This window comes from Mizuhopecten yessoensis, unplaced genomic scaffold (genome assembly GCF_002113885.1).
Source record: "Mizuhopecten yessoensis strain PY_sf001 unplaced genomic scaffold, ASM211388v2 scaffold1175, whole genome shotgun sequence".
Lineage (NCBI taxonomy): Eukaryota > Metazoa > Mollusca > Bivalvia > Pectinida > Pectinidae > Mizuhopecten > Mizuhopecten yessoensis.
The window spans coordinates 41,757-60,537 of record NW_018403915.1 but is presented as its reverse complement, the minus strand read 5'-3'; the positions used below and the strand labels follow the sequence as shown (position 1 = coordinate 60,537).

Below are 18,781 nucleotides of genomic sequence, written 5' to 3'. Positions count from 1 at the left end.
GGTGTTACCTTGATAAGGGAAGTAACTCTTATCAAGAAACTATCTTATTTGTAATATTTTTAATTTGTAAGAGCATACTCTGAGATGGAAGAAAGGGCCCTGGAGATAATATTTTAACAAAATCAGTGATACAATCCTGGAAAAAATCTTAAGCAGCTGCAGCATCAAGTGAATTGAGTGTCTCAATATCTGATCTCGCTTGTACTTTTAATTTGTTGCATCAAAGATTGTTGATGCACTATTGTTTCATGATAATTTTTTATGCAAAATTAATGAATGCAATACACAAGGTTATCTAAATAATGACTTTACTATTTTAGCATTGTTAGTTAAGATTATACCCTGCTGATTCTCATATGCTGAGTAGCGCCTATTTGGAACAATCTTCTCTGGTGATTGCCAAACAATCAACTCAATTAAAAAAAAAGGGCCCGTATTCATGCTTGAGCAACTTTCTTGTAACTCACTTGAATCATGTCAAAAGTTCGAAAAGTCATTGATTTGTAAACATTGAAAACAGTATTCATAATAAAGTTTCTACGATTTTTTCCCAAATCATTGATTATTTTTGTTTTAATAACTTATAACCGGAACAATTAGGCTTAGGCTTGAGTGCAAAAGCCATGCTTGAGTATGAGAACGGTTTCATGAATACGGGCCCCAGGATAGATAATATACTTAGCAACTTTTTTCAATTTCCATGCGTACTCAGAATTATAAGACATAGGTAAAATGTGTGTATATATACCCTAGGGAAAATAATACTTTTAAAAGGCATCTTTTGAGCTGTTCTTTCAGATGAAAGCATCAGATCTTAAAAATGGAGATAGTTTAGCATAATCACGGAATTAGATTATCTAAGTCCGTGGCATAATCATTGGTTTGATTTTAGGGTAAACAATCGAGAGCCTCCTATCAAAATAGGGAGAGTCGGCAAATACGGACTAGAAAGACACCGGGCAAAAAAGCATGTCCTTTATGAGGACATTAAAACTCTTATAAGAATCGGCACCTCATGATGTATTTGAGTCCGATAAAGATGACCTTTAGGTCCAGTATCAGAAAACGTATAGAAATCTACATAATTTCGGCGGGTTTATCAGCGTGCCTCCTTGCAAAATGAAAATATCAAATTAAATATTAAGTATACTGCGTTGTCTGTGATGCAAACTAATGTTTCGTATTCCAAGACTGCAGAATGTCTTATTATTGTTTCAATGTGTATCATGTAATTTGACAATCATGATTGTTAAAAAGCAATAACTTAATTTAGTCTTGCTCAAGTCCAACAAAGGGCTTTACTCTGTGGGTCAATACGTGTGTCATAGGCAATTAATCCAAAAGAAGAGATCATGTAATTTCGTTTCTCTCATTTAATTATTATTGTGCGAAAGAACATGATCATTTTCAAGGTTTATTTATTTTTCATTTTTTCCCGCCTGACAAAACTGCAGATCCTACAGCTGTCACTTTGTCATTTCAGAGTCATCTCCCTTCCTCAAGTCTACCGGAAGTGAGAAATAAAATTTTGAAGGCATGGCGGCTGATCTGGCGGTAAACTCGGGTAGGTGTATTCGGCGACACTCTCTGTTTTCATTAAGTAGTGATAACCGTTATATTTTTGTTGTTTAAATCACTTATTGTCATGCTTGCCTTACTGATGTACGTAACGAGAGAGAAAGCTTTGTTTTAATAATCAGCAGACCATTGTGTTGAAGTTTCGTTTTCAAAACAAAACGTTATGAGATGAAAACATCAGAATAGGAAATTATTATAAGTATGGGATCATGTGAATTTTCCTAATTCAGATGAAGGAAAGGATTTGGTCATATGAATGATTGTCTGTAACAGTTTTTTAAAATCAGATTTCAGTAAACAAACTCAAAATTTTGATAACCGAGTGTGAACAGCACCCCCTCCAAACTTCCTTTCTGACATCTTAATTCGTCGTCGACCGCGACAGCTACTAAAACATCAGCATACACATGTCTTTTCATATGTATTAAGGCTTAAAGCATGTGACAGTTAATTTTTGTGTTGTCCATTTGTTTTGCTAAAAAAAATCAGTCTTTAATTCTAATGCCATAAATGGTTATAAATGTATGATTTGATGCTTTCATACTTCTTCATTTTTTTCCCCAGAGGCGCGTCTCTGGGGACCGTTCAAGGAACTAGAGAGGATAATAAATGCTGCGGTCTACAGGAAAAATCCTGATGCCGTTCTTGATCTTGAAGTTGGACTGAAACAACACAAACCACACTTCATATCCCTTTTGAAAAACCCAGTAGGTTACCATGTTTTTTATATTCCCCCTAATTGCTCAACATTTAGTTAACATTTCTTTCTAATGAAAATTCTTGTCCTTCGCTACAGAGGAAGAAAGTGTTTAGAATAATCAAAATTTGAAATATGTTATTTCCGAGGTACAAGTTTGGGGAATAAATGTCCTGTGATTCGGCAGTCATGTGGTATATTATGGGGGGGGGGGGGTTATACTTCCTGTGTAAAAGTAAATTGGTAGCAAACCAACTTCGTCAAAGTAAAAAATTGATAAATTTGGATGAAAATGGCTGAAATTTCATTATCTGCAAGGAATGGATTTCTGCTGACTCAAGTACCCTGATGTTAGACAATGTCATGTAAGTCTAGAACTGCATATCATTTTTTTTGCATACTGTTTAGTGCAACTCTCAGATTTCTGTGTATGCCCCCCTATCATGTGACATGTATTTTTAAAACCGAGTCAAATCTGGAGAGAAAAAGTGTCCCGAAAATGTAGACAAACATATGAAACAATCAGAAAGATACACTAGGGAAATATGGCAATAACAAAAAACAGCTGATTAGTTTGGCCTACAACCTCAGGACATATGTATTACTAACATGTATATCAAATAAGCTCTCTCACCCCTCTTCCCTTGTAAGCTAATTTTATAGTCATATTATAACACATGACGTGACATGTCTAGAAAAAAAACATATGTTTTTATGTATTTTAAAGAACTTGAAAAGTATGATGTGTTAAAATGTAATAATCCTTCTCCTCTCAAATTGTGTGCAGCCGAAAAACACCTTGTGCCGAGATGCAGTTAAGAAGTCGACCACGGTTGGGTTACCTGTCCAGGGAGAGCAGACAAGCCAGACATTCTCCAGTCAGTTCATTGAGGAGGCACTCATCCTCAGTGACCTGTTCACCATGAATGAAGTGGCAGCTGTTGAGCTGCTGACAGAAGGTAAAAAGAGGTTTAGTGATGTCAGCTACATTAGACAGAAGGTAAAAAAAGGTTTAGTGGTGTCAGCTACATTAGATATCTATCAAAATGATTGTTTCAGTGTGTAAGCTAGGAAAGTACTCTGTTAGGTACCTGTATATTTTAGTCTGTAAATTGTCTTTGGCAGTTTTAAACTTTTTCTCTTTTCCAAGTTGAAAAAAACCCTGGTAGATTCAGAAATGTGTAAATCTCAATTTTGATATAGACATTGTGTATGATTGCAGAGAACAGTCTGTTATAGTAATCAAAGATGTAAAAAAAAAACACAGCACAGCTATACATCAGGCTTCTCAAGACTCCTTAATTTGATTTGTTGTTAATACCAAGAACCACGTTTTCATTTTAACACCGAAACTTCTTTGTTAAATATAGAAAATAGTATTCTGTTTGTAATAAAATTTGCATTAACAAATGTTTTGGTGATGCTAGTTTGGTATGACTGTCATAGATTATGATTGAATTTTTTTGTGGTGTTGAGGTGAGCGGAAGAAGGCAGAGTTTCCTGGCCTGACTCGTGGACTTGTAGCTGTCCTGTTGTATTATGATGGCCAGCGTAGCCTGGTCAGTGGTCTCAGGACACTTGTCCAGTCAAGGAAGGGTCGTACCTGGACAATGGAACTTTCACCTGACTTGGCCAATCTGGTCACCCAGTTTACTGACCAACTCATCCAGAAAGATGGTCTTGTCAACAAAGTATTAGGTCAGTATTCTTGGAAACCAAAGGCTGTTTCACCTAACATATTTATCAGTACACAAAATTTACTATTTTCTTGCGAGTTTCTAAAATTTGATATTTAACTAATTCTCTGATGTTGATCCTCTCCATTGATGTGGGTTTTTCTGTCTTCATGGTAACTCAATTGATGTGCTGATTGCCTCCAATGATGTTTGTTCGTCTATCCATGCTTGGTAACTTGTACATTGCTTCATCAATTTGTGGCAGATTTGCTGAATAGACGCGATTCAAAGACTGAGCTGGATCGTCTACAGCGTGACAGAGCCCTGGGCTCCCCCAAACACACCAGACAGGTAAAAGTACCTTTGTTATCAAAATAATTCTTTGCAAATTTCTATTTTAATACTATTTTGTTGAAAATTATTCAAAATAAAATTGTTTAAATATGAACATTAGGACCCTGTATCAGTGATATGGGTGCCCTATAATCATCACTCGGTCTATATGTCTTTCCGTCCACAAATTTTGTTCCCGACTGATAACTTTAGTATTTATTGACCGATTTACATGAAACTTGGTCAAGAAGTTCAGTTCACAAAAATACATACTGAGGTAAAAAGTCAAGGTCATAGGTCAAGGTCATTAGGTCCAGGTCAGATTTTGCATCTTTTCACTAATGAACATTTTGTTATGACATGATGAAGCAAAGTTGATCAGAATTACAATAAGTCAACTGATCAAAAGGTCAAGGTCAAATTTTTGTAGCTTTTCACTAATGAGCATTTTATGACATTATGTAGCAAAGTTGGTCGGATTTAAACAAAGAGACACACTGAGGTAAAAAGTCGAGGTCAAAGGTCAAGGTCATTAGGTTCCAAGGTCAAGGTCAACTTTTGCATCTTTTCACTGATGAACATTTTGTTATGACATGATCAAGCAAAGTTGATCAGAATGAAACAAGGAGGCAACTAACCAAAGGTCAATGGGTCAAGGTCAACAAATTTGTAGCTATTCACAAGCATTTTATGACATTATGAAGTATAGTTGGTCGGAATTAAACAAAGAGACACAATGAGGTAAAATTTCAAGGTCAAGGTCATTAAGTTGAAAAGTCAAGGTCAAATTTTGCATCTTTTCACTGATGAACTTTTTGTTTTGACCTGATTAAGCAAAGTTAATCAGAATTAATCAAGGACTTAACTGACCAAAGGTCTAGGTCACTGGGTCAAATGTCACTGGGTCAAAGGTCAACATCAAATTTAGTAGCTTTTCACTAATGAGTATTTTATGACATTATGAAGCGAAGTTGGTCGGAATTAAACAAAGAGTCAACTGACCAAAGGTCAAGATGACTGGGTCAAATGTCAAGGTCAAATTTTGTATCTTTTCACTCATGATTATTTTGTTATGACACTATAAAGCAATGTTGGTCAGAATTAAACAAGGAGTCAACTGTTCAAAGGTCAAAGTCATACGGTCAAAGGTCAATGTTAAAGTTTGTATCTTTTCACTAGTGAACATTTGTATGACACTTTGAAGCAATACTACTCAGAATTAAACAAGGAGTCAATTGACTAAAGGTCAAGGTCACTGGGTCAAAAAAGTTAAATTTTGTATCTTTTCCCTGATGGAACATTATGTTATGACATTATGAAGCAAAATTGGTCGGAATTTAACAAGGAGTCAACTGACTTAAGGTCAATGTCACTGGGTCATTGTGAAAGTAAAATATTGTATCTTTTTACTATTGAATTTTTTTATTATGTTATTATGAAGCAAAGTTGTTCAGAACTTAACACAGAGTCAACTGACATAAGGTCCAGATTACGGGTCCAAAGGGTCAAGGTCAAGTTTTGTATTTTTCACTGATGAACATTTTGTTATGATATTATGAAGCAAAGTTGGTCGGAATTAAAGAATAAGTCAGCTAACCAAAGATCAGGGTCACTTGGTTAAAGGTCAAGGTCATTTGGGTCCAAAGGTCAAAGACAAAGTGGATCTCTGACTTTGACCCTGGCTCTTGTTGGAGGAGGTATTTAAAGTGAAATAAAACAAATTAAAGCTAACAAATGTGTATTGCACCAGTATTTACATTTCTGTTAGCCCAGCAAATATCAAGGTTGAAGAAAACAAGACTCACATCATAGTACATGTAAATTGTATATTTTGCTTCCTTGCGATTCTTTTTGAAGTCCAAATGTCAAGCTCAGCTATATGGGCAGATTGCTTCTTGATGATTATGGGGGATGTATTGCCACAAGACGGGGCCCTTACTGACCTGTCAGTGTTCTTGTTTCGTTTTGTTTTAACCTGCTGCTTTAGGTGAGAGATATCTACACTGAGATCAACCTAATCCTGGCTGACTGTCTCTTCTGTCTGTCATCCCAACAACCTCTGGACAAGACTAGCACCCTGCGTCTCATCGACCACCTCCGAGGAGCTAACTCAGTGAGCGGAGAAGGTCCACTTGATCTGGTTAACTTGTGTCTTCTCATGGCCCTCCTGTACTGCTTCGACGTTAGTGTGCTGGAGCAGGAAGATGCAGAGGGTAAGGAAATCTCTGAAGACCAAGACAAATCTTAAATTATAAATGTTCTTTTTTCTGACCATAATTGATTAAATTCTCAAAAATTGGGATATTCTTTATCTAAAGTTGAATATATAAGTCATTTGCATTTGCTACAAGATTTTCTGTTTTGTGATCTTTCCTTATCTAGAGTCTGTAAAGAACCTGCCACTGATGAATGACGCTAGTTATGTTGGGGAGATACACCAAGCCTTGACCGGTGGTCAGCAGTGGACCAACATGGGCCTTAGAGGTATAGCTCAGTTTGCCTGGGGACTGACCCTCCGACAGCTGTCGCAGTACCACACCCCCGCAGGTAAACCTGATGTAAAACATTGTCTCCTGTCAGCAGTTATCTTCAAATCATTTGATAAGTAAATACATTGTGGTAATATGGAATCAAAACATTTTAACTGAATTACTGATATCAAAGGCTGTTGTATAACATTAAATAATATGACATGTCAGTGTCATATTGTCAGTATTTAAACTGTTTACTTAATACTTTATAACAGAACATGTAAAGATGAGTCATTTCTGATAAGAATGCAGCTTCTCTCAAATCAAAGATGTATTAAATCTGTCCATGGCAAACAATGAATGATTCACATCGATGGAATGATGATTGTTAGGCAGGGATTATCATGTATTTGAGGAAATGGGCTCAAAATTTTGAAAAAGTTATTTTCAAAACTAGGAAAATTCGAAAATATTAAGTGTTGATTTATTGTGAAATGATACGCATTGTAAAAATGATCTCCATCGTGAAATTGTTTTACCTCTAAAAATGTCTTATGTACTATAATTTATATAATTCATAAATTATGAGAAAGGACAGACCTTAAAATGGGGGTGGGGGGAGGGGCAATCAATCCCTGTGAAAGTGCATTCAAAGTCTTTGGGGTTCACAGTATATTACAGTAAGACAATTATTCGATTGATTTTATTGAGCATGATTTGTTTATAAATCTTCCTTAGGTGTAAACAAGATTTGTGAGGAGGACGAGAGCCTGATCACCATGGCCCTGGACAACAACGTGTTCCACTATATGATCAGATCAGTGGTGGCAGTATCGGACTTCCACAGCGAAGTGAGTATTAGTTAATTAGGATTTACCTTGTATTCATGTCTTCAGTCAGAAACATTCTGGAACTCCCCATCTTGTTTTGTCTGATTAAATACATGCAGTGGAAAATGATGTTGATTGTTTTGTCTTTTACAGGAGTTTTACATGAGGAAGATACACGGGCTACTGACAGACTTTATATTCCATATGCCTCTGAAGGTAAATAATGTAACATTGTCTGTGATAATGAAATACATATCAATGTCTGCGATAATGAAATACATATCAATGTCTGTGATAATGAAATACATATCAATGTCTTTTCAAATATGATTTCAAACTTGGCTTTTGGTGAATATTGTGAATAATTTGTTTTTTGTTTCCTAGGTAAAAGAACTACGTAACCGTAGTGATGAGGCGGCGAGAATCCTTATGTCTCAGACACAGGACGGTCTAGACACTACTATCTCCCCCAACAGGGGTTTCGAATACCTCCTCCAGCTGGTAAGATCTTCTTGAAATTGTGTATATCCATACGTCTGTTACCACGTGCACCCTGTCTTTCTATGTCCTGTTGAGTATTTAGTATGACTCAGAGCTGTGTATAAAGCTGTGTGCTGGTCGGTAATGTGTTCCCATGTTACTGTATTGTTACAGATAGGAGATCTCTACAACAAGGATCCCCAGGGCCTGGATCTATGCCTGGAGTACTGGTGTCCACAGGAGGCCCCCACCCTTCACGAGTCCATGTATCACTACCGGCCTCCACAGAGACAGGTAAAATTGTATACCACTCAAGTTCCCCCCCCCCCCGCAATTCCTTAAACCCAAACTACTGCTGGGCTAAACCATTTCCCACTATGCGCACACAGGGATTTTCCTACAGTAGAATTTGGGGCCGAATAACAGCCCCTTTCCCCTCGTAAAATCTTGCTAAAATTCCCAATTTGCCATTGAAAAATTCCCAATTGGATGGCCATTTTTGCAAGATTAAAATATGCTCAGGATGGAGAAGGAAGATGTAAAAACATTCATGTCCGTAAGAAAAGTAAAAATGTATTTTAATCCCTTGAAAATTACATCTCAAAAGTATACATCAGAATGTTGTTGTAAAACTTCGCTATTTTAGTCTCGCCTGTGTGATTAAACTTGAAACAATAATTTACAACATGTATTACTCGAGAAAGTGATACTAGTCATCAAAGAAGCAATCTCTGTAACTAATTCAGTATCTTTTATCTAACAAAAGAATCCTGATAAAGAACTGAAGTTTATCAGTCCAAAAGTCAGCATTGTGATAAACATGCTGTCGGCCATGTTTGTTTTTCTAATAAGGGAACCAACATTCGGGCACAGAATCAGGAAATGATCTATTTTATTTGTCTGTTCAATTTCAGTTATTACTGTCTTTTCTTCTTTTTTTTTTACATTTAAATAGGTTTAGATAAATAAATGACTTTAAAATTAAAGTTTTCCTTTTAAAAGAACAAAGGACAAATATCATAACTACCGTATATATTTGATATAGTATAATAAAATAGTAACAATACATTCTGGCTATCAGAATTTTTTACAAGCCTATACTAAATGTACTAGAGTTTAACTGTAGCTTAAGCTTATGCATTGAAAAATAAATAAGAAATTCAAATATCAAAGAATGCAATTTCTCATGATAAGAAGTAAAATTTATTAACAGAAAATGGAAAAAAGTATGAAATTTTATTTCCCCTAATTTTCCCCCAATTTCAAATTTTACCGCATAAAAATTCCTAACTCATTGAACCATGGACCCAGAAAAAAAATGGTAGGAAAATCCCTGGCACACAAAGACAGGTAATCAAAACGTCAGCATTTAGAGATTTCTTAAATCATAAAAGATTCGTGGAATTCCTAGCTAGGAACTTTACGATTTTGAAATCTATTCTGCAGGTGGCATTGTATAAATTTGTGCGACTGGCAGGTGACCTGCTACCGTCATTCCTGTACCAGCCATACATCAATATGCTGATTGGTCTGTGTAGTAACCAGCAGGGGGCGCACCATTGCTTCGACCTTCTCAAGAGCAACGGTATGGGTTCAGGTAAGTTTTCACCAGATATCGTATTATCATATAGTTTCTGTATTTCAGAAATCATAATAAGCAAGAAATTCTGTAAGACTAAATAGGGGATCATATTGTTAACAAAACACTGTTGTAACTTTCTTTGGGACATAGTTCACAAGATTTCCATACAACCATTCGATACATTTTCAATGTTTTAATATAAAATATGTATTAACAAATAATTAAAACACGTAATCAATTCTTCTTGGTAAGTTTGGGAAATGTACATCTCGTGATAATATTAACAGTTCTGTCCTCCACATGTGACTCTGTTGTAGGCGGTCCAGCCAGCTCTGTTTCCTGGAACCACATCTTTACCTCCCTCAACCAGTACTACACCAGTCTTAGAAGAGAGGCCCCTACATCTGCTGATTCTTCTCACCACCAGAGGGCACCACACCTACGGGGCATTACTCCGGCAGAACTAGACGGCCTTGTCACCGTCCTTAAACTCACACGCACCATAGCAGAGCAGGTAAACAATCGATGCACAGGGTTTTGTCAGGTCTTAAAACTCACACAAACAATGGTTTAACAGGTAAACAATTACAGTACATCGTAATATAGTTTTGTTTCCATCTTAAAACTAGCAGTAGAGTACAGCAAAGGACCTTATCACTATCCTTCAACTCAAATAGTCACCATAGCAAAGCTGGTAAATAATTGGCAAGTACTTTAAAGAGTTGATCACCTGATATCGCTGTATTGCCCTGTATGAGATTGTATAGTGTATGAATATGACTTACAGAATGAGAACTGCTGTATTGCCCTGTATGAGGTTGTATAGTGTATAAATATGTTACAGAATGAGAACTGCTGTATTGCCCTGTATGAGATTGTATAGTGTATAAATATGACTTACAGAATGAGAACTGCTGTATTGCCCTGTATGAGGTTGTATAGTGTATAAATATGTTACAGAATGAGAACTGCTGTATGGCCCTGTATGAGGTTGTATAGTGTATAAATGTGTCTCACAGAATGAGAACTGCTGTACCGCCCTGTATGAGGTTGTATAGTGTATAAATGTGTCTCCCAGAATGAGAACTGCTGTATCATCCTGTATGAGGTTGTATAGTGTATAAATGTGTCTCACAGAATGAGAACTGCTGTACCGCACTGTTTGAGGTTGTATAGTGTATAAATATGTTACAGAATGAGAACTGCTGTCCCGCCCTGTATGAGGTTTATAGTGTATAAATGTGTCTTACAGAATGAGAACTGCTGTACCGCCCTGTATGAGGTTGTATAGTGTATAAATGTGTCTCACAGAATGAGAACTGCTGTATCGCCCTGTATGAGGTTTATAGTGTATAAATATGTTTCAGAATGAGAACTGTCGTATCGCCCTGTGTAAGGTTGTATAGTTTGTTATATGTTACAGAATGAGAACTGCCATATCGCCCTGTGTAAGGTTGTATAGTTTGTAATATGTTACAGAATGAGAACTGCCGTATCGCCCTGTGTAAGGCTGTATAGTTTGTAATATGTTACAGAATGAGAGCTACCGTATCGCCCTGTGTGAGGTTGTATAGTTTTTAGTTTGTAATATGTTACAGAATGAGAGCTACCGTATCGCCCTGTGTGAGGTTGTATAGTTTGTTATATGTTACAGAATGAGAACTGCCGTATCGCCCTGTGTGATGTTTATAGTTTTTACTATGTTACAGAATGAGAACTGCTGTATCGCCCTGAGTGAGGTTGTATAGTTTGTTATATGTTAAAGAATGAGAACTGCTGTATTGCCCTGTGTGAGATTGTATAGTTTGTTATATGTTACACAATGAGAACTGTCGTATCGCCCTGTGTTAGGTTGTATAGTTTGTTATATGTTAAAGAATGAGAACTGCTGTATTGCCCTGTGTGAGATTGTATAGTTTGTTATATGTTACAGTGTATTGCCCTGTATGAGATTGTATAGTTTGTTATATGTTACACAATGAGAACTGTCGTATCGCCCTGTGTGAGGTTGTATAGTTTTTACTATGTTACAGAATGAGAACTGTCGTATCACCCTGTGTGAGGATGTATAGTTTGTTATATGTTACAGAACGAGAACTGTCGTATCGCCCTGTGTGATGTTGTACAGTTTGTTATATGTTACAGAATGAGACCTGTCGTATCGCCCTGTGTGAGGTTGTATAGTTTTTACTATGTTACAGAATGAAAACTGTCGTATCGCCCTGTGTGAGGTTGTATAGTTTGTTATATGTCACAGAATGAGAACTGCTGTATCGCCCTGTATGAGATTGTATAGTTTGTAATATGTTACAGAATGAGAGCTACCGTATCGCCCTGTGTGAGGTTGTATAGTTTGTTATATGTTACAGAATGAGAACTGCTGTATTGCCCTGTATGAGATTGTATAGTTTGTTATATGTTACAGAATGAGAACTGTCGTATCGCCCTGTGTGAGGTTGTATAGTTTTTACTATGTTACAGAATATAAATGTGTCTCACAGAATGAGAACTGCTGTATCGCCCTGTGTAAGGTTGTATAGTTTGTAATATGTTACAGAATGAGATCTGCTGTATCGCCCTGTGTAAGGTTGTATAGTTTTTACTATGATACAGAATGAGAACTGCTGTATCGCCCTGTGCAAGGTTGTATAGTTTGTTATATGTTACAGAATGAGAGCTGCTGTATTGCCCTGTATGAGATTGTATAGTTTGTTATATGTTACACAATGAGAACTGTCGTATCGCCCTGTGTGAGGTTGTATAGTTTTTACTATGTTACAGAATATAAATGTGTCTCACAGAATGAGAACTGCTGTATCGCCCTGTATGAGATTGTATAGTTTGTTATATGTTACAGAATGAGAACTGCCGTATCGCCCTGTATGAGATTGTATAGTTTGTAATATGTTACAGAATGAGAACTGCTGTATCGCCCTGTGAGATGTTTATAGTTTTTACTATGTTACAGAATGAGAACTGCTGTATCGTCCTGTGTGAGGTTGTATAGTTTGTTATATGTTACAGAATGAGAACTGTCGTATCGCCCTGTGTGAGGTTGTATAGTTTTTACTATGTTACAGGATGAGAACTGCTGTATCGCCCTGTGTGATGTTTATAGTTTTTACTATGTTACAGAATGAGAACTGTCGTATCGCCCTGTGTGAGGTTGTATAGTTTGTAATATGTTACAGAATGAGAACTGCTGTACCGCCCTGTATGAGGTTTATAGTGTATAAATGTGTCTCACAGAATGAGAACTGCTGTATCGCCCTGTATGAGGTCTATAGTGTATAAATATGTTACAGAATGAGAACTGCTGTATCGCCCTGTGTGATGTTTATAGTTTTTACTATGTTACAGAATGAGAACTGCCGTATCGCCCTGTGTGAGGTTGTATAGTTTTTACTATGTTACAGAATGAAAACTGCCGTATCGCCCTGTGTGAGAACCAGCAGTGGTCAGCTGTGATGATCATGTTCGGACTGGTTACCTGTAGCATCCCCTCTCCTCTCAAGGCGGAGCTGTTCCGTACCTTGGCTGCCTTCGCCCGGTCACCAGATATTGCTGCCAGTCTATGGCAGACCCTTGAGGTGTCTCAGGTGTGTAATAGATAGGATCATGACTCAGGCCTGTAAACATGACAATGATTAATTCTGGTGTTCACATAGTAATTATTAACTCTTTGTAAGTTAAAAGGATAAAAATTAATCTGTTTTGTAAAAGTAGTCACAATTACTCTGATAACATGATTAAAATACCTGTAAACAGAGTTTATAATAAACATAATCCCCATCATTAAAGTACACATGTTGATGATCATTGGGGGGTTGAAATATTTGATGTAGCGTGGTGAAATCCTTTTAAAGGAAAAATCTGTACAATTTCAACACCAATCTGATGAAGTCATCACTAATGCTGTGATGCTGTTTATCTTTTTCCTTTTTAAAACTTTATAGGAACAAAGAAAGCGTATCTTGTCTAATTAGTTGTTTTTAATGGTATTAAAACTTAATGTGTTTTCAATATTCATAAAGAAAAGCTCTTTGCTAGATTTGATGAATAAACGGTTGCAAGATTTGTTGTAATGTTTTGTGATATTTGGTTGTTTTTCTAGATACTGCCTACAATCCAGTCAAAGGGTGCGGGAGGAATCCAGGTACAGGACTTTCTCTTTGTTGTCTATTATTAAGGCAGATAAAGTGTATGGGAAAATCGATGGTCAGTTTTTGTTTTTTCTTTCTTGTACCAGGTAATGTGCCCGACTCATTATAAATACTTCATAACATATAACATTGGTTTTGTTTATATCATTACTGCTTATTGAAGCTGTTAACATTATATGCAATGTGTGTATAGAAATTGAGGAAGTGCTGTGCTGAAACTATTTCTAGGTGTACTTGTTTTAGAAATTCAGATATGGTTGTCTGATTTATTAGAGGTTAGATGAACAAAAATCTGCTGAGTCTAAGAACCTAGTGTGTGGTATAACGGTTGTCTCATGTTTTAGGTTGAGTTGGACGAGATTGAGAGTCGTAACGAGGAGTACCCGATGATCCAGGGGTTCCTGGCTCTGATAGACACTCTGACAGATATTCCTGTTCCTGCGGGTCTCGGGGCGGGGCTCAGGGCCCCAGGCTTCGACCCCTACCTTCTCTTCCTTAGGGACTCAGTTTTCCTCAGGTTTAACTCCAGAGCTTACAAAAACCCAGGGGAAAAGGTAATATGTCATTTTGCTGTTATTTTATTGAAAATGTGTCAATTGTGTTTACAGTATGAATCTATGTGTAAACCAATTTTATTTGTTAATTTGCTGATTATATCAAAAATTTTAACTGATTTTTGAGTATATTTACATAGAAGTAATGACAAATATGAGACAGTTATGTATGTATTTCAAGATTAATGATGTTCACTACACTATCAGTTGAAGCAGCATCATGGTTGTCATAATTACTATGCAGTGCATCGATTTTTGTTTTTCTGTAATTGTTGAATGAGAAATGTTCACCAGAGATATTCTAGTATTTTACATAGAAATATTAAAAACTTTATCTATAATTGAAACCAGATTCTTGTGTACAACTATAATTTTGTTAATCAAACATCACATATCAACTGAACTTGTAAAATTGCTATAAGTATGATGCTTGTAAATGCTGTTTGTGATGCGCGACCTTTCCACTGCAGTGGGAGATAGCTGCGTCTGTGTTGAACATCCTCAGTAAACTTTTACGTGAACATGAGATCGTTCCTGAGGACTTCGTGGACGAGCTGATAGAGGTACAATCAGGAGGAACAGTAGTGGCCAACAAGTCTGCTGGTCACACGCTGCTGGTCTACATGCTCAACGACTCCAGCTTTCTCCGCATGGTAAATATTATATCAAACAAAAGACCGTATTTGTTATCATGTATACAGTGTGTGGCGCAAAGAAAATGTCTCAAATTTTGTGGAAAATATATTTGATGCACTTGGAATCTGTCATAGTTTGTCATTTCATCACAGAATTGATGGCAAACATAAAAATATCTGTTGTATTCCATGAAATTATCACCTAGTGAAATATTTGACTTTCACCTGTAAGATTCATATTCAGCCAGCGTTAATTTGTATTATGTATATTAAGCTATGTACTAATATTAACTATCGTGAGGAACATCATTACACAGAGCAATAAAGGTAAAAGTAAGCCTGTGGTACTTTACGTTTCCTTCTACAGTAAAACCTATTGGCGGCTCTCACTCACTAGTAATTTCCAATTCCTCGTTTCGTTCCATTTGGGTTTTAATTCCTTGGGAATTTTCCCCCCAATACTTTTCTGTAATATTATTTATTTATCTGTTGATTATTTTACTGCTTTTGCTTTAATTTTTCTGTCTATTCCTGATTCTACTAGGCTCTTGAATCGCTCAGGAGTTTCGTCTTGCCAGCTCTTAAATCGCTTAAGTCTGGTGGTCAGTTTGCCTCTCTTGAATCGCTCAAGGCAAAGCTCTCTGCTTTTAAATCGCTTAAAAGCTTTCTTTACTACTTATATTTATGAGTATCTTATATGCAGCTCTTGAATCGCTTAAGGGTTTGCTCTAGATATCTAAATGTATACTTTCTTGAATCGCTCAAGAATTTTCTATCTTATATGCAGCTCTTGAATCGCTCAAGGGTTTTCTTTAGATATCTACATGTATACTGTCTTGAATCGCTCAAGAACTTTCACTAGATATTTACTTTCGGCCTGTCTTGAATCGCTCAAGAGTTAATTGTCTGGCCTACTTAGAATATATTTTTTGTTTTTCCTTGTGGCCTCTTTCTTTGCTTAGGAGGCTACCTCGTCAGTACATGTTTGTTTTTGTAGTATTGTATATAGTTAGCTTATTGTGTTGAGTGAGTAGCCCCTGATACGCCAAAGTATAAGTTTGTATTTTCTTTTATCTTGCTATCTGCCTCATTTAAATATCTCGAATTGTAATAGACAGGTAAACTGTTGTTTCATCGTTTTTGTTGTGTATAAATATTCACTTGTCACCTCACATACTGCCAATATACTTGTAATTCCCATTTGCCTTTTTAGTATCCTCTATGTTGGCATTATAACGAGGTTATACTGTATTGGTGTTGTGACCAGGAATCGAGGTGTTGTTTCCCAAGGTATTTTAGCTCACATGATATCAAGATGTACTGAAAACTTAGGTAGCTGATAGACTGTACGGTTGTTACAGATTCTGAGGATACTGGACGACGTCATCAACCAGCTGGAAACCTACACGGACATCCCAGGTTTGTTTCATCATCCTCAGACACTTAAATGATTAAAAACGTAAAATAGACAAATATATATATTACAGTGCTTTTGGGCATAATTATGACATTCACTTCAAGTTCAATTGTTAAATATTAAGTGAAACATGTAGTGTAAACTTGCCTGGATAGTTATTATTCAACCATCAAAGATCATTTGATGTGACTTGAAGTGAACTTGCATTACACCAAAAAAGGTGTGTATTGTATTATGTAAATATGATGTTTACCTCAAAGTCAAAGGTTACATAAATGATCACCTATCACTATCATCTTACGAGAGTGTTAGACACTGTAATCTTGGCATTGTGTCCGCTGTCTTCAACACTACATGATGAGATACATTAAATATGTTTATTATATTCTGATGTAACAACAATTATTGAGGGAATCAATCAAAACATGACCTGAGTTTATTCACCACATAATACTTCAATAATTTATGTTATGTAATCTGTATCGGCTTGTATATTGTGAAATAAAGGTTCTTTTCTTTGTCAGGCAAGGCACTGATGGAGCGGACAGCGTTACTGTGTCTCCGAATGATTGAGTACACTCTAGAGAAAGCCGACCAGTTTGTGTCTGCGTGTCGGGAGACCGGAGCCTCCATCATGGTCGTCTCCATGGATCGACTACTGTTGGGGATCAATCCTCGTACAGGCAAACCTGACCACCTTGTCAACATAGCAAAGTAGGTGCTCTTTGTTAACATAAATAGCTCTGGATATCCACTGTAAATGTAACAAATGGGTTTAGGTATACATAGCGATAGGGTGAAGGAAAAATTGTATCATCTAAGTGTAAAATTTACCAAGTGCAAACTGTCTGTTTAGTCCATTACATGATAGTTACAATGTCATCTGTCCGGGTCAAAAGATGAGCATCCATACAGGATCATTCATGTTTGAAAGTCTCACGACATTGAGGCTTACATAATAATGTTTGGTGGAGTCTGGTGTAACACTGAGGCTTACATAATAATGTTTGGTGGAGTCTGCTGTAACACTGAGGCTTACATAATAATGTTTGGTGGAGTCTGCTGTAACACTGAGATTGACTTACATAACAATGTTTGGTGGAGTCTGGTGTAACACTGAGGCTTACATAATAATGTTTGGTGGAGTCTGCTGTAACACTGAGATTGACTTACATAACAATGTTTGGTGGAGTCTGGTGTAACACTGAGGCTTACATAATAATGTTTGGTGGAGTCTGCTGTAACACTGAGACTTACATAATAATGTTTGGTGGAGTCTGCTGTAACACTGAGGCTTACATAACAATGTTTGGTGGAGTCTGCTGTAACACTGAGGCTTACATAACAATGTTTGGTGGAGTCTGCTGTAACACTGAGGCTTACATAATAATGTTTGGTGGAGTCTGCTGTAACACTGAGACTTACATAATAATGTTTGGTGGAGTCTGCTGTAACACTGAGGCTTACATAACAATGTTTGGTGGAGTCTTCTGTAACACTGAGGCTTACATAATAATGTTTGGTGGAGTCTGCTGTAATACTGAGGCTTACATAATAATGTTTGGTAGAGTCTGCTGTAACACTGAGATTGACTTACATAATAATGTTTGGTAGAGTCTCGGATGTTTGACTGCTTGCTTTATGGATCTGTTGTACAGGACAAGATTATAACCTATGATTGATTATTGCTGTGAATCTTTATAGATACATCACCTTCGGCACGTTCCTGCCCTATCATGCCCAGGCAGCTATGACGGTCCTGTACCGGGTGTGTCGTACAGCCCCCATACAGACTAAGCTTCTCAATCTCTTCACCGCCGATCAGGTAACACATTGCTTCTGTTTTAGCACTTTCATTATACAGTGTCAAATTTGAACAGTTTTAATCTTTGAAAAATAATTGTTGAAGTTTTAATTCTATGCGACACCATTAATAGCTATTAACGGTTAACATTCGTGTCATGACGTATCAGTGAAGTGGTAAGTAATTTGCCGGAGATGTTGCAATTAGCTGTTTTCTAAGGCTGCTTGTTTGTTACTTAATTAGTGAAAACTACTGCTATGGCCAAATAAAATTAATTACTTGGTTCTCAGGCCAATTTTTTAGCTCACCTGGCCCGAAGGGCCAAGTGAGCTTATCCCATGGTGCAGCGTCCGGCGTCTGTCAACTTTTTCCTTTAAAATGCTACTTGTCCTGAATGGCTCAGAGGATTTTGACCAAATTTGGTCAGGAGCATCATTGGCCAAAGGGTTCTCAGTTTTGTATAAACGGAGGGTATAACCCCCCTGGGGGCAGAGGGGCGGGGCCAAATAGGGGGAAAATAGGTAAATCTTTAAAAATCTTCTTCTTCTCAACCAATAGAAG

General features: G+C 36.9%; 1 protein-coding gene across 1 annotated transcript in view; it reads left to right on the top strand.

The window, feature by feature from the left end:
- Window positions 1-1,501: 1,501 nt before the first annotated feature.
- Window positions 1,502-18,781, top strand: part of LOC110458192 (nuclear pore complex protein Nup205-like) — a 36,710-nt gene continuing 19,430 nt past the window's right edge. Inside the window, exons 1-20 of the mRNA XM_021509797.1 lie at window positions 1,502-1,564; window positions 2,143-2,285; window positions 3,063-3,234; window positions 3,752-3,973; window positions 4,217-4,302; window positions 6,272-6,497; window positions 6,667-6,831; window positions 7,494-7,606; window positions 7,739-7,801; window positions 7,970-8,086; window positions 8,240-8,359; window positions 9,512-9,662; window positions 9,965-10,161; window positions 13,064-13,246; window positions 13,762-13,803; window positions 14,155-14,364; window positions 14,835-15,017; window positions 16,361-16,418; window positions 16,941-17,130; window positions 18,121-18,241. Of these exons, the coding sequence (XP_021365472.1) occupies window positions 1,537-1,564; window positions 2,143-2,285; window positions 3,063-3,234; window positions 3,752-3,973; window positions 4,217-4,302; window positions 6,272-6,497; window positions 6,667-6,831; window positions 7,494-7,606; window positions 7,739-7,801; window positions 7,970-8,086; window positions 8,240-8,359; window positions 9,512-9,662; window positions 9,965-10,161; window positions 13,064-13,246; window positions 13,762-13,803; window positions 14,155-14,364; window positions 14,835-15,017; window positions 16,361-16,418; window positions 16,941-17,130; window positions 18,121-18,241 (2,790 nt within the window). The 5' untranslated portion in view covers window positions 1,502-1,536. The remainder of the gene's footprint in view (window positions 1,565-2,142; window positions 2,286-3,062; window positions 3,235-3,751; window positions 3,974-4,216; window positions 4,303-6,271; window positions 6,498-6,666; window positions 6,832-7,493; window positions 7,607-7,738; window positions 7,802-7,969; window positions 8,087-8,239; window positions 8,360-9,511; window positions 9,663-9,964; window positions 10,162-13,063; window positions 13,247-13,761; window positions 13,804-14,154; window positions 14,365-14,834; window positions 15,018-16,360; window positions 16,419-16,940; window positions 17,131-18,120; window positions 18,242-18,781) is intronic.